The sequence below is a fragment of the Chelonia mydas genome, chromosome 1 (assembly GCF_015237465.2).
Source record: "Chelonia mydas isolate rCheMyd1 chromosome 1, rCheMyd1.pri.v2, whole genome shotgun sequence".
NCBI lineage: Eukaryota > Metazoa > Chordata > Testudines > Cheloniidae > Chelonia > Chelonia mydas.
The window spans coordinates 62,360,728-62,380,994 of record NC_057849.1 but is presented as its reverse complement, the minus strand read 5'-3'; the positions used below and the strand labels follow the sequence as shown (position 1 = coordinate 62,380,994).

General features: G+C 43.5%; 1 protein-coding gene across 3 annotated transcripts in view; it reads right to left on the bottom strand.

The window, feature by feature from the left end:
* VWA8 (von Willebrand factor A domain containing 8) overlaps positions 1–20,267 on the bottom strand; it is a 283,177-nt gene that overhangs the window by 146,392 nt on the left and 116,518 nt on the right. For all 3 annotated transcript variants that reach the window (XM_037894686.2, XM_043533390.1, XM_007061314.4), the window contains exon 21: positions 8,822–8,898. In XM_037894686.2, the coding sequence (XP_037750614.1) occupies positions 8,822–8,898 (77 nt within the window). The remainder of the gene's footprint in view (positions 1–8,821; positions 8,899–20,267) is intronic.

The window sequence follows — 20,267 nt, the reverse complement described above, 5'->3', positions numbered from 1 at the left end:
TGGCCTCTGTTGTTGTTGTGTGTAGGCCAGGTATCGTGGCATTGGTAAGGCTGACACCTGTATTGTCGTCTTCTAGTTGCCGCTGTATGGATGCCTAGGGATCTGAGTGTCGCTCTGGAATCCTTCATGGTGTGCAGCACCTCGTTGGTTTTTGCTGCAAATAACTTCTCGCCATCGAAGGGGAGATCCTCCACGGTGTTTTGTACCTTGCATGGGAAAGAAGAAGAGGTAAACCATGAAGCCTGACACATCACTACGGCCGCCACGGTGGACCTGGCAGCTGTGTCCGCAGCATAGAGGGCAGGCTGCAATGCCGTGTGGGAAATAATCTGCCCTTCAGAGACTACTGCTTTGAATTGCTGCCTCTTGTCCTCTGGGACATCATTAATAAAGTCCATGAGTTTCCTGTAATTTCTGTGATCATATTCGGCCAGTAGGGCTGCATAGTTCGCCACTCTAAATTGTAGCATGGATGATACATATACTTTGCGGCCAAGTAGGTCCATTCTTTTGCTGTCCTTGCCAGAGGGAGTGGATTGCAAATGCTGCTTTTTGTTCTTTTGGTTGGCTGCTTCTACCACCAGTGAATTTGGTGCTGGGCATGTGAAAAGGAATTCTGAGCCCATGGAGGGGACATAGTATTTCCGGTCTGCCCTTTTGCAGATAGAGGGTATGGTGGCTGGGGTTTGCCACATATTCTTGGCAGGGTCCATAATGGCTCCATTAATAGGTAGGGCCATCTTGGAGGAGGTCGAAGGTTGTAATATGTCGGTCAGCTCATGTTGAGTCTCCAACACCTCATCCAGAGTGATCTTGAGCTCATTAACCACTCCTTTGAAGAGGTCCTAAAAATGAGTAAAATCATCTGCTGTTTCATAGATACCAAGGTCAGAAGGGACCATTATGATCATCTAGTCTGACCTCCTCCACAACGCAGGCCACAGAATCTCACCCACCCACTCCTGCAAAAAACCTCTCACCTATGTCTGAACTACTGAAGTCCTCAAATCGTGGTTTAAAGACTTCAAGGAGCAGAGAATCCTCCAGCAAGTGACCCATGCCCCATGCTACAGAGGAAGGCGAAAAACCTCCAGGGCCTCTTCCAATCTGCCCTGGAGGAAAATTCCTTCCCGATCCCAAATATGACGATCAGCTAAACCCTGAGCATATGGGCAAGATTCATCAGCCAGATACTACAGAAAATTCTTTCCTGGGTAACTCAGATCCCACCCCATCTAACATCCCATCACAGGCCATTAGGCCTATTTATCATGAATATTTAAAGATCAATTAATTACCAAAATCATGTTATCCCATCATACCATCTCCTCCATAAACTTATCGAGTTTAATCTTAAAGCCAGATAGATCTTTTGCCCCCACTGCTTCCCTTGGAAGGCTATTCCAAAACTTCACTCGTCTGAGGGTTCGAAACCTTCATCTAATTTCAAGTCTAAACTTCCTGGTGGCCAGTTTATATCCATTTGTTCTTGTGTCCACATTGGTACTGAGCTTAAATAATTCCTCTCCCTCTCCGGTATTTATCCCTCTGATATATTTATAGAGAGCAATCATATCTCCCCTCAACCTTCTTTTAGTTAGGCTAAACAAGCCAAGCTCCTTGAGTCTCCTTTCATAAGACAGGTTTTCCATTCCTCGGATCATCCTAGTAGCCCTTCTCTCTACCTGTGCCAGTTTGAATTCATCCTTCTTAAACGTGGGAGACCAGAACTGCACACAGTATTCCAGGTGAGGTCTCACCAGTGCCTTATATAATGGTACTAAAACCTCCTTATCTCTGCTGGAAATACCTCTCCTGATGCATCCCAAGACCGCATTAGCTTTTTTCACGGCCATATCACATTGGCGGCTCATAGTCATCCTATGATCAACCAATACTCCAAGATCCTTCTCCTCCTCCGTTACTTCTAATTGATGCGTCCCCATCTTATAACTAAAATTCTTGTTATTAATTCCTAAATGCATGACCTTACACTTTTCACTATTAAATTTCATCCTATTACTATTACTCCAGTTTACAAGGTCATCCGGATCCTCCTGTATGATATCCCGATCCTTCTCTAAATTGGCAATACCTCCCAGCTTTGTACCATCCACAAACTTTATTAGCACACTCCCACTTTTTGTGCCGAGGTCAGTAATAAAAAGATTAAATAAGATTGGTCCCAAAACTGATCCTTGAGGAACTCCACTGGTAACCTCCCTCCAGCCTGACAGTTCACCTTTCAGTAGGACCCGTTGTAGTCTCCCCTTTAACCAATTCCTTATCCACCTTTCAATTTCCATATTGATCCCCATCTTTTCCAATTTAACTAATAATTCCCCATGTGGCACGGTATCAAACGCCTTACTGAAATCTAGGTAAATTAGATCCACTGGGTTTCCTTTGTCTAAAAAATCTGTTACTTTCTCAAAGAACGAGTTCAGGTTGGTTTGGCATGATCTACCTTTTCTAAAACCATGTTGTATTTTGTCCCATTTACCACTTTCTTCAATGTCCTTAACTACTTTCTCCTTCAAAATTTTTTCCAAGACCTTGCATACTACAGATGTCAAACTAACAGGCCTGTAGTTACCCAGATCACTTTTTTTCCCTTTCTTAAAAATAGGAACTATGTTAGCAATTCTCCAGTCATATGGTAAATCCCTGAGTTTACAGATTCATTAAAAATTCTTGCTAATGGGCTTGCAATTTCGGGTGCCAATTCCTTTAATATTCTTGGATGAAGATTATCTGGGCCCCCCCGATTTAGTCCCATTAAGTTGTTTGAGTTTCGCTTCTACCTCAGATAGGGTAATATCTACCTCCATATCCTCATTCCCATTTGTCATGCTACCATTATCCCTAAGATCCTCTTTAGTCTTATTAAAGACTAAGGCAAAGTATTTGTTTAGATATTGGGCCATGCCTAGATTATCCTTGACCTCCACTCCATCCTCAGTGTTTAGCGGTCCCACTTCTTCTTTCTTTGTTTTCTTCTTATTTATATGGCTATAGAACCTTTTACTATTGGTTTTAATTCCCTTTGCAAGGTCCAACTCTACTTGACTTTTAGCCTGTCTCACTTTATCCCTACATGTTCTGACCTCAATAAGGTAGCTTTCCTTGCTGATCCCTCCCATCTTCCACTCCCTGTATGCTTTCTGCTTTTTCTTAATCATCTCTCTGAGATGCTTGCTCATCCAGCTTGGTCTACAACTCCTGCCTACGAATCTTTTCCCCTTTCTTGGGATGCCGGCTTCCAATAGCTTCTGCAGCTTTGATTTAAAGTAATCCTAGGCCTCCTCTACCTTTAGATCCATAAGTTCTTCAGTCCAATCCACTTCCCTAACTAATTTCCTTAATTTTTGAAAGTCAGCCCTTTTGAAATCAAAAACCCTAGTTGCAGATTTATTTTTGTTAATCCTTCCGTTCAGTTTGAACTGAATTAGCTCATGATCACTTGAACCAAGATTATCCCCTTCAGCTATTTCTTCTATGAGGTCCTCACTACTCACCAAAACCAAATCTAAAATGGCATCCCCTCTAGTTGGTTCAGCAACTACTTGATGAAGGAATCCATCAGCTACCGCATCTAGGAAAATCTGAGCCCTATTATTATTACTAGCACTTGTCCTCCAGTCTATATCTGGGAAGTTAAAGTCTCCCGTGATCACGCAGTTTCCATTAGTATTTACTTTATTTAAAACATTAAAAAGGGCTCTATCCATATCCAAATTAGATCCCAGAGGCCTATAGCACACCCCAAGCACTATGCCAGGGGAGACTCTAATAGTTTTCTTCCCCAATGTAATTTTTGCCCAGACGGACTCTGTCTTATCCATTCCATTGCTTCTTATTTCTTTACATTCTACCTCATCATTGATATACAATGCTACTCCACCACCTTTACCTTTATTTCGGTCTTTCCTAAACAGCGCATACCCTTCAATACCTGTAGTCCAGTCATGACTACTACTCCACCATGTTTCTGTTATCCCTATAATATCTGGTTTCACTTCCTGCACCAGTAGCTCTAGTTCCTCCATTTTGTTACCTAGGCTCCTTGCATTGATGTACAAACATCTTTATTTTTGCTGTTTGGCCTCACTCACATTCTGTACCCTATTAGGCACGGTCATTCTACAGCCAGTATAACCTGTTAGACTGGTATCCACACTGCCCTTCCTCCTTATACACATTCTCCTACCCACGGCTGTATCCTTTCTTACTTTGTTTTCTTCCCTCTCAATGCTAAAATCTGGCGTGGAGATTACCTGGACATCTCCCAACCATCTCCCCCAAATTCCTAGTTTAAAGCTCTCTTAATCAGTTGTGCCAGCCTCCATCCTAGAAGTCTGTTTCCTTCCCTACTCAGATGAAGTCCATCCCAAGAGAACTGTCCTCTGTCCATACATCCCAAAGCTCTCCTTATAGCACCATTGCCTAAGACATCTGTTGATAGTCATAATCTTGTCACAGCTTTGTTGCCCTTCTCTAGGAACAGGCAGAATCCCACTAAAGATTACCTGAGCTTCGATTTCCTTAAGCGTCTTCCCCAGCCTAGCATAGTCTCCCTTAATACTTTCCAGCGAGAATCTAGCCGTAACATTTGTTCCCACATGAAGGATAATTAGGGGATTCTTTCCCGCTCCCTTTAGGATCCTTTTCAACCTCATGTCTACATCCCGTATCTTAGCACCTGGAAGACAGCATACCCTTCTATTCTCTGGATCAGCTCTGGTTACAGGCCTGTCTATTCTTCTCAGTAAAGAGTCCCCGATCACATAGACCAGCCTTTTCCTGGTGATGGTGCTATGGCCCCTGTTCCCTCTGGCTGCAAGTTCTTTCCATTCCTATTCTCCCTTGCAATCCTCTTCAACCCATCCTGTATCCTCCTAGGGCTCATATTTGGTGTTGTCTCCATTGACTCTTCCCCTTTTCCTATAGGACTAGCCGCTCTTCTCTTCTTCCTTGCCCTTCCACCTTCAGTGACGACCTGCTGAACCCCATCTTCATTTTCCAACTCTGCAAACCTGTTCTTGAGCTCTATTTCTCCTTCACTAGCCCATCTTTTCCTCTGCCTGGTTCTTTTAGCCACATGCTTCCACTGACCACTTTCCTCACCCAGTCTCCCCTCAGAATTCCTCAGTCCTGCTTCCAATTGCAAGTCTGAGCTTTTCCCTTCAGATACCTCATGTTTTGCTCCATAATCTGCTCAAACCCCTTCCTAAACTCAACCAGACTTTCCACCTGCATCTCCAAACCTCGGATCTTTTCCTCCATCAGCTCTATCAGATGGCATTTCATGCAGACAAAACTATTACCAGGTACCCCCTCCAGGATCATGGAGCTTCCGCAGCTTCCACATCCAGTCATCTTCATTATGTCTTCCACGATATGAGTCACTCCCACTGCTGCCTCTGTATCTGTCATAGCCTTCCCACCTAAATCCTGTTACTCTGGGAAACACAAACCACACCAAAACACCACCACCCACAGCAAAACCAAACCCCAAACAAGCACCGCAATACAAACTAACTCCCACTCAAACTCCCCTGTTTACAGCTCTGTTTGCTGGCTTCTGTGTCGCTACAGCTGTCTGTGTCGCTGCCTGACTGGCTGGCTACCTTTATAGGACCCTTAGTCAGAGAAGCCCCGCCCCCTAATCAGGGCTCAGCTTCTCTCCCTAGTGAGGTGGATGAATTACTATTATTTGGGGAGGGTTCAAGTGCCTCCTTGTCTGCACGCACCGTTGCAGGTTGCCCCTGTCCATCCGTCGCAGAAGTGTGGACGGGTACAGGAGGAGATCTAATGTTGCCTCTGCGTGGGCTGTATAGCTACTGTAGTGCCTGCTGCAGGAATGCCAGGGGTTCCAATAATGCCATTGTCTGGAGAAGGTTATGGGTGGTCACATCCACAGGTGTCCATATCAGGGTGGTAAATCCCCAGAATATGAGGACCTTGGTCCCATGCTAGCAGGAGCGTGAAGGGGGAAGAATGGTATGGTGAAAAAACTCCCTCCACTTTGTCATCCTCATCACTAGAAAAGTGAGAAGGAATAGGGGATAGCTGTTAGTGCTGTGCAGATGGTCCCAGAGAGACATCGGTACCAAGTAATGAGGAATCTGGAGTTGGCGAGATTAGCAAATCGCTGGAATGAATAAATTATGGTGCCGAGGTAAAAGGAGCCAGAATATATAGCACTGGGTGTGGCAGCGGTGCCATACGGTTGGCTGGTGCTGAGCGGTGCAGCGCTGTATGCGGAGTCATAGGTGATTGAGGTGTCGTGCCAGGACAGCAACTGTACTTGTGTGTGGCACAGGCAGATTCAGCTGAGTAGGCACCGAGTCCTTTGCGGTGCTGTGCGGTGCCGTATAAGAAGAGGCAGGCAACTTTAAGTCCATAGCTGCGGCACCAGAGCGCTGTATACCAGCAGCAGCTGGGATACGGATGGTGCCAGGGATGCAGCGTATGTGCTGAATTGCAGAGCAGTTGGCACTGATGAGACAGACCTGGTCTCTGTGAAGTGATGAAGCTGGCCCTTTTTCTGTTGTTTTCTTGTTCTTAGTGGACTTAGGAGGGCTCTGTCTCAAGTAGGACTCCTAACCTGGGTCAGAGGCAGATCTGAGGAACTTCTCCATTAGAATTACCTTGAGTCTCACTTTTTTCATGCTCTAGCCTTTAGTTTACTGCAGTGGGCACATTTTTGGGGGACTCCCCCAAACAGCGAACACACTGAGAATAGCCATCAGAGATAGGGATGGCCTCTCTGCATGTAGTGCATCTCTTAAAACTTGGCTAACTGACAGAAAAAAACTGAAGTAAAAAAATTTATTTATTTATTTATTTATTTTAAGAGAAGAAGGGGGAAATTAAACTTATCTGACTTAAAAAAACTAGATAAACCATAAAAAAAGACTAACTATCTAAAGTGAGAAATAACTGAGCAAGACGGCTGAGCTCCGTTTCAGGCCGGGGATGGTAGAGAAGGAACTGAGGAGCCCGGGCTGTGCATGTGTCACTGAAGCATGTTTGGCAGGCACTGCACATGCGTGGACCGTGCGAGTACTGCTGTAAAAATCTTCAAGCGGAGGCGCCGGGGCACACCAACACTTGGAGTGGAGCACCCACAGGGACATCTCTCAAAGAAGAAGTTTGGGTTTTTAGTTAGAACATGTCAGCTAGCACATTTTAACTAAAGAATTCTAAAGCTCTAGTTTAAACAATGCAAGTTGTACTTTAGCTAGTTGGTTGATGTGAAGCCAAACTGAAGTACAACTTGCATTGTCTAGACTAGCGCTTTAACACATTAGTTAGAATGAGCTAGCTAAAGTATTTGTTTAAAAAAATCTTTTACCCTATTCAAGAAAAATCCAAGGAGACATGAGGCTAGATTTTTAAAGGTCAATGGGAGTAGGCAACTAAATACCTTTAAAAATCTGGCTCACGGTTCCTACCTTAAGGAGCTTCCAGCCTAGCAGAAAAATGTAACAACACAATATAGCTATGCAATTCAGATGCAAAAATGTATATGCTCTGAGTGACAGCAACACAGAAAAGTTTTGTGAAATAAACAAGTTCTGGAGAAGAGAAAAGGTGTTCCACACACAGCAAGTGGGAGGCTGTCCCATGCAGAGGAGATGGTATGAGAGCAGGCACAAAGCTGACAGTAGGAGGTAACAAAGGCTGCATTTAGAAGGGAAACTGAGAGCAGAGAGATAGAGGGATGGAACTATACCAAGTCTTGAGTGTGAAGACAAGAAACTTAAAGTTCATGTGGAAGTAGAACAAGCCAGTGAAGGGAAATGAGAGTGGAAACGACAAAGGGATTATGCAGACAAATGGCAGCAGTGAAACCTTTTTAAGTAGCATTGTTTTAGATACACTGGGGCAAAAACAGGCAGGCTAAATTTAAACACTGTTTGAAACTAGGTTGATGGGGAAGCAATTTGATCCAAACTGATTCTTCATTTAGATGGTCCAATGTATTGGACTATTGATGTCTCATCCATCATTCCAGTGTCTCCAAAGGAAACAGAGAGGACCTCCACAGCTTCACTTTTGAAGACTAAGCATGTAAATTGTTGATAAGTCATTATAGATCAATCATTTGTTGTTATATATGGTTGATATGTAACCAGTCATTATATATCAACCCTTTGTTGTAGATTTTGAATTATTTTGATTTGTGAGTTTAAAGTTTTTTGCTTTTTTTATTGTTCGCATATGAAAAAAGTATAAAGAATATATCATATTCCCCCCCATCCTTTTTCTGTATGTCTGTGATGGAGGTGGAAAGTAGGGGTGCAAAAGGAAAAAGAGAATAGTAGCTACAACTTCCAGTCTCCACAACCCACTTGGTAAATTTTCAGACAAACACCTTTCTGTTTACTCCCATGTTTGGGAGGAGCTCCCTGTAAACATCTGCAAAGCTACCTCATCATCTTCCTTCAAATCCTTTCTTAAAACTCGTCTTTGCTCTGATGCCTACAATAAACTAGACAACAGTCAGGTCCTTGTGTGCTGAGACTACTGCCTATCATGTTGACCAGTATTGTCTCATTGTTTCCTTGTACTCTTTTGTCTGTCTGTAGACGGTAAGTTCTCTGGGGCAGAGAATGTCTTTTGTTCTGTTTGTACAGCACCGAGCACACTTGGATACCGGTGTCTGACTAGGGCTCTTATGCATTACAGTAATACAAATAATAAACAATAATAAATAAAACTTCAGGAACATGAGATGCAAACATTTGAAAGCTCAGCAGTGAAAATAAAGATGACATTGAAAAAAAGAAATCATGTAAAGTGACATTCTTACCTATGCAGCTGTAAATATTCTCTGGGTCTATTTAACAGGTGAAGGAATCGGTCAACAATCTTGTTTTTTCCCACGCCCTGAAATAACGTATATTAAAAAAATTACAGACAAAGAAGAGTACTTTAATATCCAAGAATTGTCTAGAGAATAAGGTCAGAATTCCTTTACAATCTAGTAGAATCTCACACAAGATACAAAAGTTTTGATCACAATTACAATGCTATATTATTAGGTTTACACCAATGTTTAGTTTGAAAAAGAAAAGTCATATTCTTTGTAACTGCATATTTTGTCTGTCCTACTAGATTTTAATATATATAAAGTGGTATAGCATGGAATAAATACATTGCACAAGTAATAGCTGCATAGAAACAGATGTGCAGAAATTTTCATATTACCAGTTGTACACTCCCCCTTAGAAATACGATGATAAGTTTTGTAGTTCTTATTTCTACATGCTTTATTTCATATTCAGCGCAACTGGTTTAATAACAGAGCACACTAACGTGAAGTACCCAAAGCAAAGGAGAAAGTGAGCAGCAAATACAGAATACAAATATAATCTACAACCATACTTTGTCTAATAGTGTTACCAGTATTTGGATGACTGAAATCTACATCTCCTTTTAACTAATTTCTAGTACTCTAGTACCTTTAATTCCCAGCATTTGACAGAAGTACAATAGGGGTGCAGATGGTGGGCTTACACTAAATACAAATGCAAAGTAGTAAACTTGGTAGTCAGGGGAAACATCTAGGAGCAATTGGCTGTGGTTAGAGCAGGGGTGGCCAAGCTGTGGCTCCGGAGCCACATGTGGCTCTTCAGAAGTTAATATGCGGCTCCCTGTATAGGCAGTGACTTTGGGACTGGAGTTACAGGCACCAACCTTCCAATGTGCCGGGGGGTGCTCACTGCTCAATCCCTGGCTCTGCCACAGGCCTGCCCCACTACATCCCTTCCCACCCCCTCCCCCTCATCTGAGCCTGCCATGCCCTTGCTCCTTCCCCTCCGCCCCACAAGCCTACTGCAAGCCATGAAACTGCTGATTGGGAGGTGCCGGGAGAGGCACTGATCGGCGGGGCTGCCGGTGGGCGGGAGGCACTGGGAGTGAGGGGATGCTGAATTACTGAGGTTCTTTGGCAATGTATATTGGTAAATTCTGGCTCCTTCTCAGGCTCAGGTTGGCCACCCCTGGGTTAGAGCATTGCCTTTTGTTCAATATCATGTACAATATTTTCTAACCCTGTTCTACTGAAATCAGTGGCAAAAGCCCCAAGTCCACAAACTGAAGTTATGGCTCATGCTGATCCATTGTTTCTTTTAGACTATCAGATAACAGTGGAGGGCAGTGATAACTTTCTCCATCTATCAATCAGAGGGTGAAACAATTCCTCTCTTACACAGACCATAGCATAATGGTTGCAAGATTGATAGATGGGAAAGATAGTACAGTTGTCAGTCAGAGAAAAGAAACAAAGGAAAGAGATCAGGAGGAACGATAAGTTCACTATTTTGGAAAATATGGAGATTGTGATGAGACATCTAAGATACTTAAAGAGACATTTGAAAATGTAAGACTGAACAAAGAAATAGAGAAGTAGATTTGAGAATCATTCACATAAATGTAGCAGTTGAAATCATGGAAGCATATAAGGTTGCCAAGAGAGAACAGAGAAGAAAAAAAAAGCTGGTGACCAAACAGAACCACAATGTATGCTTACAGTGAGCTGAGTACGAAACTGGTTGAAAGACCACACTCAAAGAGTAGTTATCAATGGTTTGCTGCCAAACTGGGAGGATATATCTGGTAGGGTCCTGCAGGGATCAGTCCTGGGTCTGGCACTATTCAATATTTTCTGAATGACTTGGATAATGGAGTGGAGAATATGCTTATAAAATTTGCCGATGACACTAAGCTGGGAGAGGTTGCAAGAACTTTGAAGAACAGGATTAGAATTCAAAAGGATCTTGACATATTGGAGAATTGTTCTGAAATCAATAAGTTGAAATTCAATAAAGACAAATGCAAAGTACTTCACTTAGGAAGGAAAAATTAAATGCGCAGCTACAAAATGAGAAATAAAGGGCGAGGTAGCTGAAAAGAATGCAAGGATTATAGTACATTACAAATTGAATATGAGTGAACAATGTGATGCTGTTGTGAAAAAGGTTAATATCTTTCTGGGGTGCATTAATAGGAGTGTCCTATATAAGACACGGGAGGTAAAAGGTCCTGCTCTATTTGGCACTGGTGAGGCCTCCGATAGAGTACTGTGTCCATTTTTGGGTACCACGCTTCAGGAAAGATGTGGACAAACCTCAAAGAGTCCAGAACAAAGCAACAAAAAAGATGACTGGTTTAAAAAATCTTGACCTATCTTTGACCTAAAGGTTAAAAAAGCTGGGCATGTTTAGTCTTGAGAAAAGACAACTGATGTGTTAAGGGCTGTTATAAAGAGGACTGTGACCAATTGTTCTCCATGTCCACTGAAAACAGGACAAGTAGTAATAGTCTTAATCTGCAGCCAGGGAGATTTAGGGTAGATACTAGGAAAAACTTTCTAACTATAAGGGTAGTTAAGCTCTGGAATAGGTTTCCAAGGGAGGTTGTGGAATCCCCATCATTGGGGGATTCTCCACAATGTTAAAAACTGGTTAGACAATCATCTGTTAGGGATGGTCTAGGTTTACTTGGTCTTTCCTCAGAGCAGGAGACTAGACTTGATGACTTTTCACAGTCCCTTCCACCTCTACATTTCTATGATTCTATGATACCTCTATATTTCACACGTTAGGTTATACTACATAAATAAGTCCACCTTTTCACGATTTCTTGATATCAGAATCTCCCAGTGGAGTCATAGCTTTATATACAAATGTGATGGGGACATAAGATATGCTTCGTATTACTGACATTTCTATTTTCAATAATTGCCAATATCCTGTAATCACATGCTTGAAGAATTATTGGACTTTTAAAATTCTCTAGTATTTAGAACAAGACATAATATAGCGAAATCATAAGTTCTTCTACAAAGTCAAAGAACACACATTTTATCAGGTAGAAATAAAACATAGCTGGAAAACTGTAATATCACATATGGAGATGGTTACACAGCCATACACTACTGTTACTTAAGCTATGAGATTTTTAAAACCATAAATGGGCTGATGTACTGAAATGTTCCACCTAGTTTCAGCACAGCTACACAGAAAGAGAACTGCATAATGCACTTTTTTAAAAGACCGTCAAAAACTATGGCAGATGGTTACAGTCAGTATTGTGTGCCAATTCCTAGTACAGTCCATGCCTAATTCTCTGCAGAATGGGACTCGAGCCAACTATAGCAAAAAGCAAGCTGCAGCGAGACTATACAGAATCAGTACAGAACACATCAAATATCAAACAAATTGGATACTCTATTAGAAGAAGAAAGATTCTTTGGCTTTCATCTGTATTGAGAGAGAAAGCGTGATTTATCTGTTTGTTTTTAATACTGCCTTAGGAACTAGGGTGACCAGACATCCCGATAAAATCAGGACTGTCCCGATATTGAGCAGTTTGTCCTGCATCCCGACCGAAGTACGGTCGGGACGTCATTTGTCCCGATATTTTGTTTCGAGCACGTCTTTTTTCCTTTTTTTTTTTTTTTAACTTAGGCGGTGCTGCCAGGCAGGGGGAGCGCTTTTTCAATTGTTACACTCACCTGGCACGTCCAGGTCTTCGGCAGCACTTCGGCGGCAGGTACTTCTTTCTTCGCTGGCAAGATTTATTTCCCACCGCCTAAGGTGCCAGCTAAGTGCAACAATTGAAAAGGCGCTCCCCCTGCGGCGGTCCCGATATTTTGTATTTAGTATCTGGTCACCCTTCTTAGGAACTCACACATACTCAATTTAGATATTTCCCAACTATTAAACAATTTTGTGGTTTTTTTCCCCTCATCTCTCTAACGTAAGAGAGGACAACATGGCTGCCTTTTGTTTACTTCTTTCTAAGTTATCATTGCCAATGATGAGAGTAAGAATATGCCTAGCTTCCAAAAGAATGTTCAGATGCTAAATGGGTACTGTAAAGCACCAAGGAATGGAGTGAGCAGTACTAACACCACGACAGGTGAAATCCTGCCCCCTTGAAGTCAATGGGAGTTTTGCCATTGACTCCAGTAGAGCCAAGATTTCACCTTAGACATTTTTTGTGTGTTTCATCAAATACAACCCCTTTTTTGTTGTAGCTTTATTTTCAATCAGTGAGAATGATGTATTTTTAAAATATCCATATAATATTTAGAAACAGGCATTCCCCACTAGATCGTAACGATTATAAAAACGTTAAGAAAAGGAGTACTTGTGGCACCTTAGAGACTAACCAGTTTATTTGAGCATGAGCTTTCGTGAGCTACAGCTCACTTCATCGGATGCATAGCATATCGTGGAAACTGCAGAAGACATTATATACACACAGAGACCATGAAACAAAACTTCCTCCCACCCCACTCTCCTCCTGTTACCAGCAGGAGAGTGGGGTGGGAGGAAGTTTTGTTTCATGGTCTCTGTGTGTATATAATGTCTTCTGCAGTTTCCACGATATGCTATGCATCCGATGAAGTGAGCTGTAGCTCACGAAAGCTCATGCTCAGATAAACTGGTTAGTCTCTAAGGTGCCACAAGTACTCCTTTTCTTTTTACGAATACAGACTAACACGGCTGTTACTCTGAAACCTGTCAAAAATGTTAAGGTTGGTCAACTTTTAAACTTAGCTGCTTGAAGGAGTACAGTATGTGCCTACAAAGATATTGTGGTGTACCTCACAAAATCCTTGACTGGCAAAAATGGTTAGGGAATCAGAGTCAAAGCTCTTTCATTCTATTCCTGACTGTCCCACAGACTCACACTGTGACAAGTCACCACCTCTGTTTGCCTCAGATTTTCATATCTATAAAATGGGAATACCTCACCAGAGTCCTTCAGTGATTAAAACAGTGTTTGTAAATCAGCTCTCTGGATGCAAAAGCTTCATGTATTGTTATTATTAAGAACAATCTTCCAGCAAGAGGGAATGATTTAATAAAACACTTGGGACAGATCCAGGCCTATTATAAGGCTCCATTGTGCCATCAAGAGACCACTACCGCCAGCTTAACTGACTTCCTGAGGAAATCCTAACTGACAAAGAGCCAGCTGGCTCTACACAACTCTAACCTGGCCTCCATGGTATAAAGAATGTGTTGGGACATGGGTAGGGAAAAGAAGTACTGCAGCACGTTGGAACAGCCTCTTAGGAAAAGTTACCAGTGGACCCAAGTTAGAATAACCCTGAAACAAGCCTGTGGTAGCTGTGGAGATTGAGGAGCATAAGGATGGCATAAAGCCACCCTCCTTGAGTCTTGTACTAAAGCGTCAAGAATAAAGCTCTCTCTCTTATATACACACTGATATCTAGAGTAATGAGCAATTTAACTACACACTTCATATAAAAAGGCTGAAAATATAGGGTTGTTCTATGGGCAGACTGAGGTAACAAATAATTCCTTCAATCTCATGTAACTCGCCCCCATGGATCAGCCAGATTTAACATCACCGCCCACAAGGAACATGACTAATCAGCTTATCAGAAGCACAAGAACAATAAATTAGTTCTTCTTTTCTGAGATATCTGCATAGCACTTCTGTATGAAATATTTCTGCTATATAAGCTTAAAGATATGCATTAATCAAAAAATATAGAAATATGCAAATCAGGATGAATAAATAACAGTTGTATTGAAGTTTTGGCTAAGCCAAATAAAAATATCTGAGAAAAGCAAACGTTAGTACATTTTTTTATTCTGACAGAAATATAGCATACTTGAGCTATATAGCAAATATAGCACACCTTTATGTTAATAGCAAGGCCTTCTTTGAGGTGGTACATTCTTCCTTTGTAGAGGAAGCTGCACACCTTCACAGGCAATAGATTGAAGAAAAAAAAAAGTCCTTTAAATTGCTCCATGTAGCAGAGCACAGCTGGCCCTCCTGGCTCCTGCCTCTGATAAAGTCACTCAGTGACCCTCTGGTTCTGAAACCACTGGTGCTTTTATTTACAAGTCTGTGTTCCCACCTCCTTCTCACCATACAGTGTACACAGCTCTGGGTTCCTTGTGTCTGAACCCAAGAGGGAAGGGCTTTCTCCCTGCCTGCACTCCCTCGCTCTCCTCCATCCCACCACCCAGGCTTCCTTCTTCCCAGCCTCTTATATAGCCCTGGGCTAATTGGGCTCTCAGTCCCTAATTAGGACAGGCTCTTTCCAGCTATCTTCACTTTATTCACTTAAATGGCGTGGCAGGGGGCTGATTCTGCAGTCTCTCTGCTCAGCACCCTGTCACACTCCACAAAACAGGTAAACAATATACATTTGCTATTCTGAGTTTTGTTCAGTGTTACATGCCATTATGGTACTCCTGGTTTCTCCACAAGTGTGTATGTAATTAGATTGGAAGAAGCATATTATCTTTGAAGGAAACATGGTCAAGTTTTCTATAGAACACGGCCTTTGAAATACCTTAAAGAGTCAAGCATTTGTTTTATTAATTTCCTCACACTAAAATTTATTTCTAGTAAGAGCATGTGCGTCTGGTGGTCATTAACAGGGAATAGCACTGGTGAGCAGGGCTGGTGTGGAACGCTCTCCAATGCATCTCGGAGTCCCACTCCTCAGTCACATACAGCAGCTGAACTGCTCTAACTCATGCTGTGGTTTTCTGTTCTCTTTATGAGCAGATTAATGAAGAGGATACCCATAATTTTGGGAATACCCACCTAACCACCCCATTTCCTTCTGGCCATGCCCCTTTTCTCCATTATGCTACCCGCTGTGCTGCACAGTGGTATGGACTGCATTACAGACAGTCTATGCAGGCAGAGAACTGCGTAAGTGCACTGTACATCATGGGCAGTGTGCTTAGTCAAGCAAAGTGGTATAAACTGACTTTAGAATACATGAGTCTGGCCATCTACTTTGAAACTTCAGTTACATGAACTGTGAATAATCTGAACAAGACACTATAGGACAGATAAGATTTAAAACATAACTACTCTGCCTTTGCTATGAAGTGGTAAAGAATGTTTTGTAGATTGCAAGGGTAACACTGCCCTCAAGCCAGGGCAGAACCACTGCTGTTGATGCCAGTTGTACCTAACCTGACACAAGAAGATTATCATACAACCATTCTGTTTTAGTTACTAGTAGATGTCCTGACAGAGGTGAACTTTAAGGAGGCATTTGAATGAGGAAAATAAAGTGTCCTTGTGGACCAAAACAGATATAGATTGTTATGAAGCATTTCTGTATATTTATTAAGCCTTCAAAGAAGGCCTCTTAGGGATCAACAGACACTAAGGCTATGTCTACATTGCAATTTTGTCCATCAGGGGTGTGAAAAAAAAAACCACACCCCCGACCAGCAAAGGTTTTACTGACGAAAAGCACCGGTGTGGACAACGCTTTGTCAGTGGAGATGCTCTCCTGCCGACAAAGATACTGCCACTCCTTGTGGGGAAGGGGAGGTTCATTTTGCTGGCAGGAGAGCTCTCTCCTACCAGCAAAGAGAGGCTACATGGGAGACCTTACAGTGGCGCCGCTGTAGCAGCACAGCTGTGTTGCTGTAAGATACGCAGTGTAGACACAGTCTAAGCAATGTCTTAAATTATCTGAATAGCTTGTACTGTGCGTGTGTCAAAAAGTGACTATAAAATGGAGTAGTTCAGTCCTCCAACACTAGACTGAATATGTTAGTACTTTAGGATTATGAAATAACGGCGAGCTGAAGCCTTGTGACTTCTTACCTAGGTGTGCGCTTTCTCCCTCCAAAAGGAAAGAAAACACTTGAAACGCTGCAAGTTTTGTTTGGTCGCTTCAGGACTGTTCATATTTGCTTAGACTCCACATTAAGGGCAATGAAATGACAGAAATTGGCACCTCCATTGATATGGCTTCTAAAATCCAACAGTTCTGACAATTTCCTTCCCTGAAAAACTGTTCAGTAAATTTTATACATACAAGCAAACTCAGACATTTGGCAAAACCGTTAGGGGTGTGTGCATGTGTGTATGTATATACACGCGCACACACATGCATGCATGCACACACACCATACACAAACATTTTTCATGGACATAATTTCTCTCCCTTCTGCCAAAAATTGGAAATTAGTAAAGACACTAAAGGTCTGGACAGGACCAGATTAAGGTCCCAAGTTGGGATCAGTTGTCTATCCTGCAGGTAGAGTCTGTCAAGACCCTTCAGAAAACGAGGGACCATCAGGTTGGCGAAGACTGAACAGCTAGCCGCTCCTGGATGGAACACCAAAATGGCCACCAGATGGACCTTGAGAGATGATACTGAGAGGCCCTGTGTTTCAAATGTAGTAGGTAGTCTAAGATAAGAGGTATAGGTGCCCGCATCGGGAGAGTGTGAACTTGAGAACACCAGATTGAGAATCTTTTCCACTTGGCTAGGTAGGTGGCCCTGGTGGAGGGTTTCCTACTGCCAAGTAGGACCTCCCTAACGGCCTCAGAGCACATTAGCTCAGTCGGGTTTAACCATCAAGCTTCCAAGTGGTGAGCTGAAGAGACTTGAGGCTAGGATGATTTTGGGTGGTTTTGGGTGATCAGGTCCAGAAGCAGGGGCAACGAGATTGGGGTGTCCACTGATAGCTCCAGGAGCGTGATTTACCAGTGCTGGCAGAGCCAGGCTGACGCTACCAGAATGACCGCAGCCCTTTCCCTGTGGATCTTGAGCAGAACCCTGTTGACAAGTGGAAATGGTGGGAATGTGTACAACAGGTGGTCTGTCCAAGGGCGGAGGAACCCATCTGTGAGGGAGCCCGGACTGTGATTCTGGAAGGAACAGAACTGGAGGCATTTTCTGTTGCTCTTTGTGGCAAACAGGTCGATTCGGGGATCTCCACTCCTTTGGAAAATGCTGTTCACCACGTCCGGGTGAATAGACCACTTGTGGTTATGAAAGGATCTGCTAAGATAGTCCGCCAACTCATTCTGAGAACCTGGATGCTATGAATTGAGTGGGCTATAGGGAAGTCCCACAGCTTGAGGGCTTCCCGACACAGGGGAGAGGAATGAGCTCCACCTTGCTTGTTCATATAAAACGTTGCATTGTGTTGTCCATCATCACCTCTGCTCGTTTCCCTTGCAAGTGCGCCTAGAAGGTCTGGCGTGCCAGGTGGACCACTCTCAGCTTCTTGAAGTTGATGTGGAGTGAGAGCTCATCTTGCAACCAGAGACCTTAGGTCTGAAGGTCTCCCAAGTGAGCACCCCACTCCAATGCTGATGCATCTGTCACCAGGGACAGGGAGGGCTGGGGCTTGGTGAAGGGGACTCCCGCGCATACCTTCTGTGGATTGAGCCACCAGTGGAAAGATTCAAGAACTGACACCGGGAGGGTGACCATCTTGTCCAGACTGTCATGCCCTGGCCAACAGTCTGATGCCAGCCAGGCCTGGAAAGGTCTGAGACTCAGCCTTGCGTGCTGTACCACATTCATAGAATCATAGAATATCAGGGTTGGAAGGGACCCCAGAAGGTCATCTAGTCCAACCCCCTGCTCAAAGCAGGACCAAGTCCCAGTTAAATCATCCCAGCCAGGGCTTTGTCAAGCCTGACCTTAAAAACCTCTAAGGAAGGAGATTCTACCACCTCCCTAGGTAACGCATTCCAGTGTTTCACCACCCTCTTAGTGAAAAAGTTTTTCCTAATATCCAATCTAAACCTCCCCCATTGCAACTTGAGACCATTACTCCTCGTTCTGTCATCTGCTACCATTGAGAACAGTCTAGAGCCATCCTCTTTGGAACCCCCTTTCAGGTAGTTGAAAGCAGCTATCAAATCCCCCCTCATTCTTCTCTTCTGCAGACTAAACAATCCCAGCTCCCTCAGCCTCTCCTCATAAGTCATGTGCTCTAGACCCCTAATCATTTTTGTTGCCCTTCGCTGGACTCTTTCCAATTTATCCACATCCTTCTTGTAGTGTGGGGCCCAAAACTGGACACAGTACTCCAGATGAGGCCTCACCAGTGTCGAATAGAGGGGAACGATCACGTCCCTCGATCTGCTTGCTATGCCCCTACTTATACATCCCAAAATGCCATTGGCCTTCTTGGCAACAAGGGCACACTGCTGACTCATATCCAGCTTCTCGTCCACTGTCACCCCTAGGTCCTTTTCCGCAGAACTGCTGCCTAGCCATTCGGTCCCTAGTCTGTAGCGGTGCATTGGATTCTTCCATCCTAAGTGCAGGACCCTGCACTTATCCTTATTGAACCTCATCAGATTTCTTTTGGCCCAATCCTCCAATTTGTCTAGGTCCTTCTGTATCCTATCCCTCCCCTCCAGCGTATCTACCACTCCTCCCAGTTTAGTATCATCCGCAAATTTGCTGAGAGTGCAATCCACACCATCCTCCAGATCATTTATGAAGATATTGAACAAAACGGGCCCCAGGACCGACCCCTGGGGCACTCCACTTGACACCGGCTGCCAACTAGACATGGAGCCATTGATCACTACTCGTTGAGCCCGACAATCTAGCCAGCTTTCTACCCACCTTATAGTGCATTCATCCAGCCCATACTTCCTTAACTTGCTGACAAGAATGCTGTGGGAGACCGTGTCAAAAGCTTTGCTAAAGTCAAGAAACAATACATCCACTGCTTTCCCTTCATCCACAGAACCAGTAATCTCATCATAAAAGGCGATTAGATTAGTCAGGCATGACCTTCCCTTGGTGAATCCATGCTGACTGTTCCTGATCACTTTCCTCTCATGTAAGTGCTTCAGGATTGATTCTTTGAGGACCTGCTCCATGATTTTTCCAGGGACTGAGGTGAGGCTGACTGGCCTGTAGTTCCCAGGATCCTCCTTCTTCCCTTTTTTAAAGATGGGCACTACATTAGCCTTTTTCCAGTCATCCGGGACTTCCCCCGTTCGCCACGAGTTTTCAAAGATAATGGCCAAGGGCTCTGCAATCACAGCCGCCAATTCCTTCAGCACTCTCGGATGCAATTCGTCCGGCCCCATGGACTTGTGCACGTCCAGCTTTTCTAAATAGTCCCTAACCACCTCTATCTCTACAGAGGGCTGGCCATCTCTTCCCCATTTTGTGATGCCCAGCACAGCAGTCTGGGAGCTGACCTTGTTAGTGAAAACAGAGGCAAAAAAAGCATTGAGTACATTAGCTTTTTCCACATCCTCTGTCACTAGGTTGCCTCCCTCATTCAGTAAGGGGCCCACACTTTCCTTGGCTTTCTTCTTGTTGCCAACATACCTGAAGAAACCCTTCTTGTTACTCTTGACATCTCTTGCTAGCTGCAGCTCCAGGTGCGATTTGGCCCTCCTGATATCTTTCCTACATGCCCGAGCAATATTTTTATACTCTTCCCTGGTCATATGTC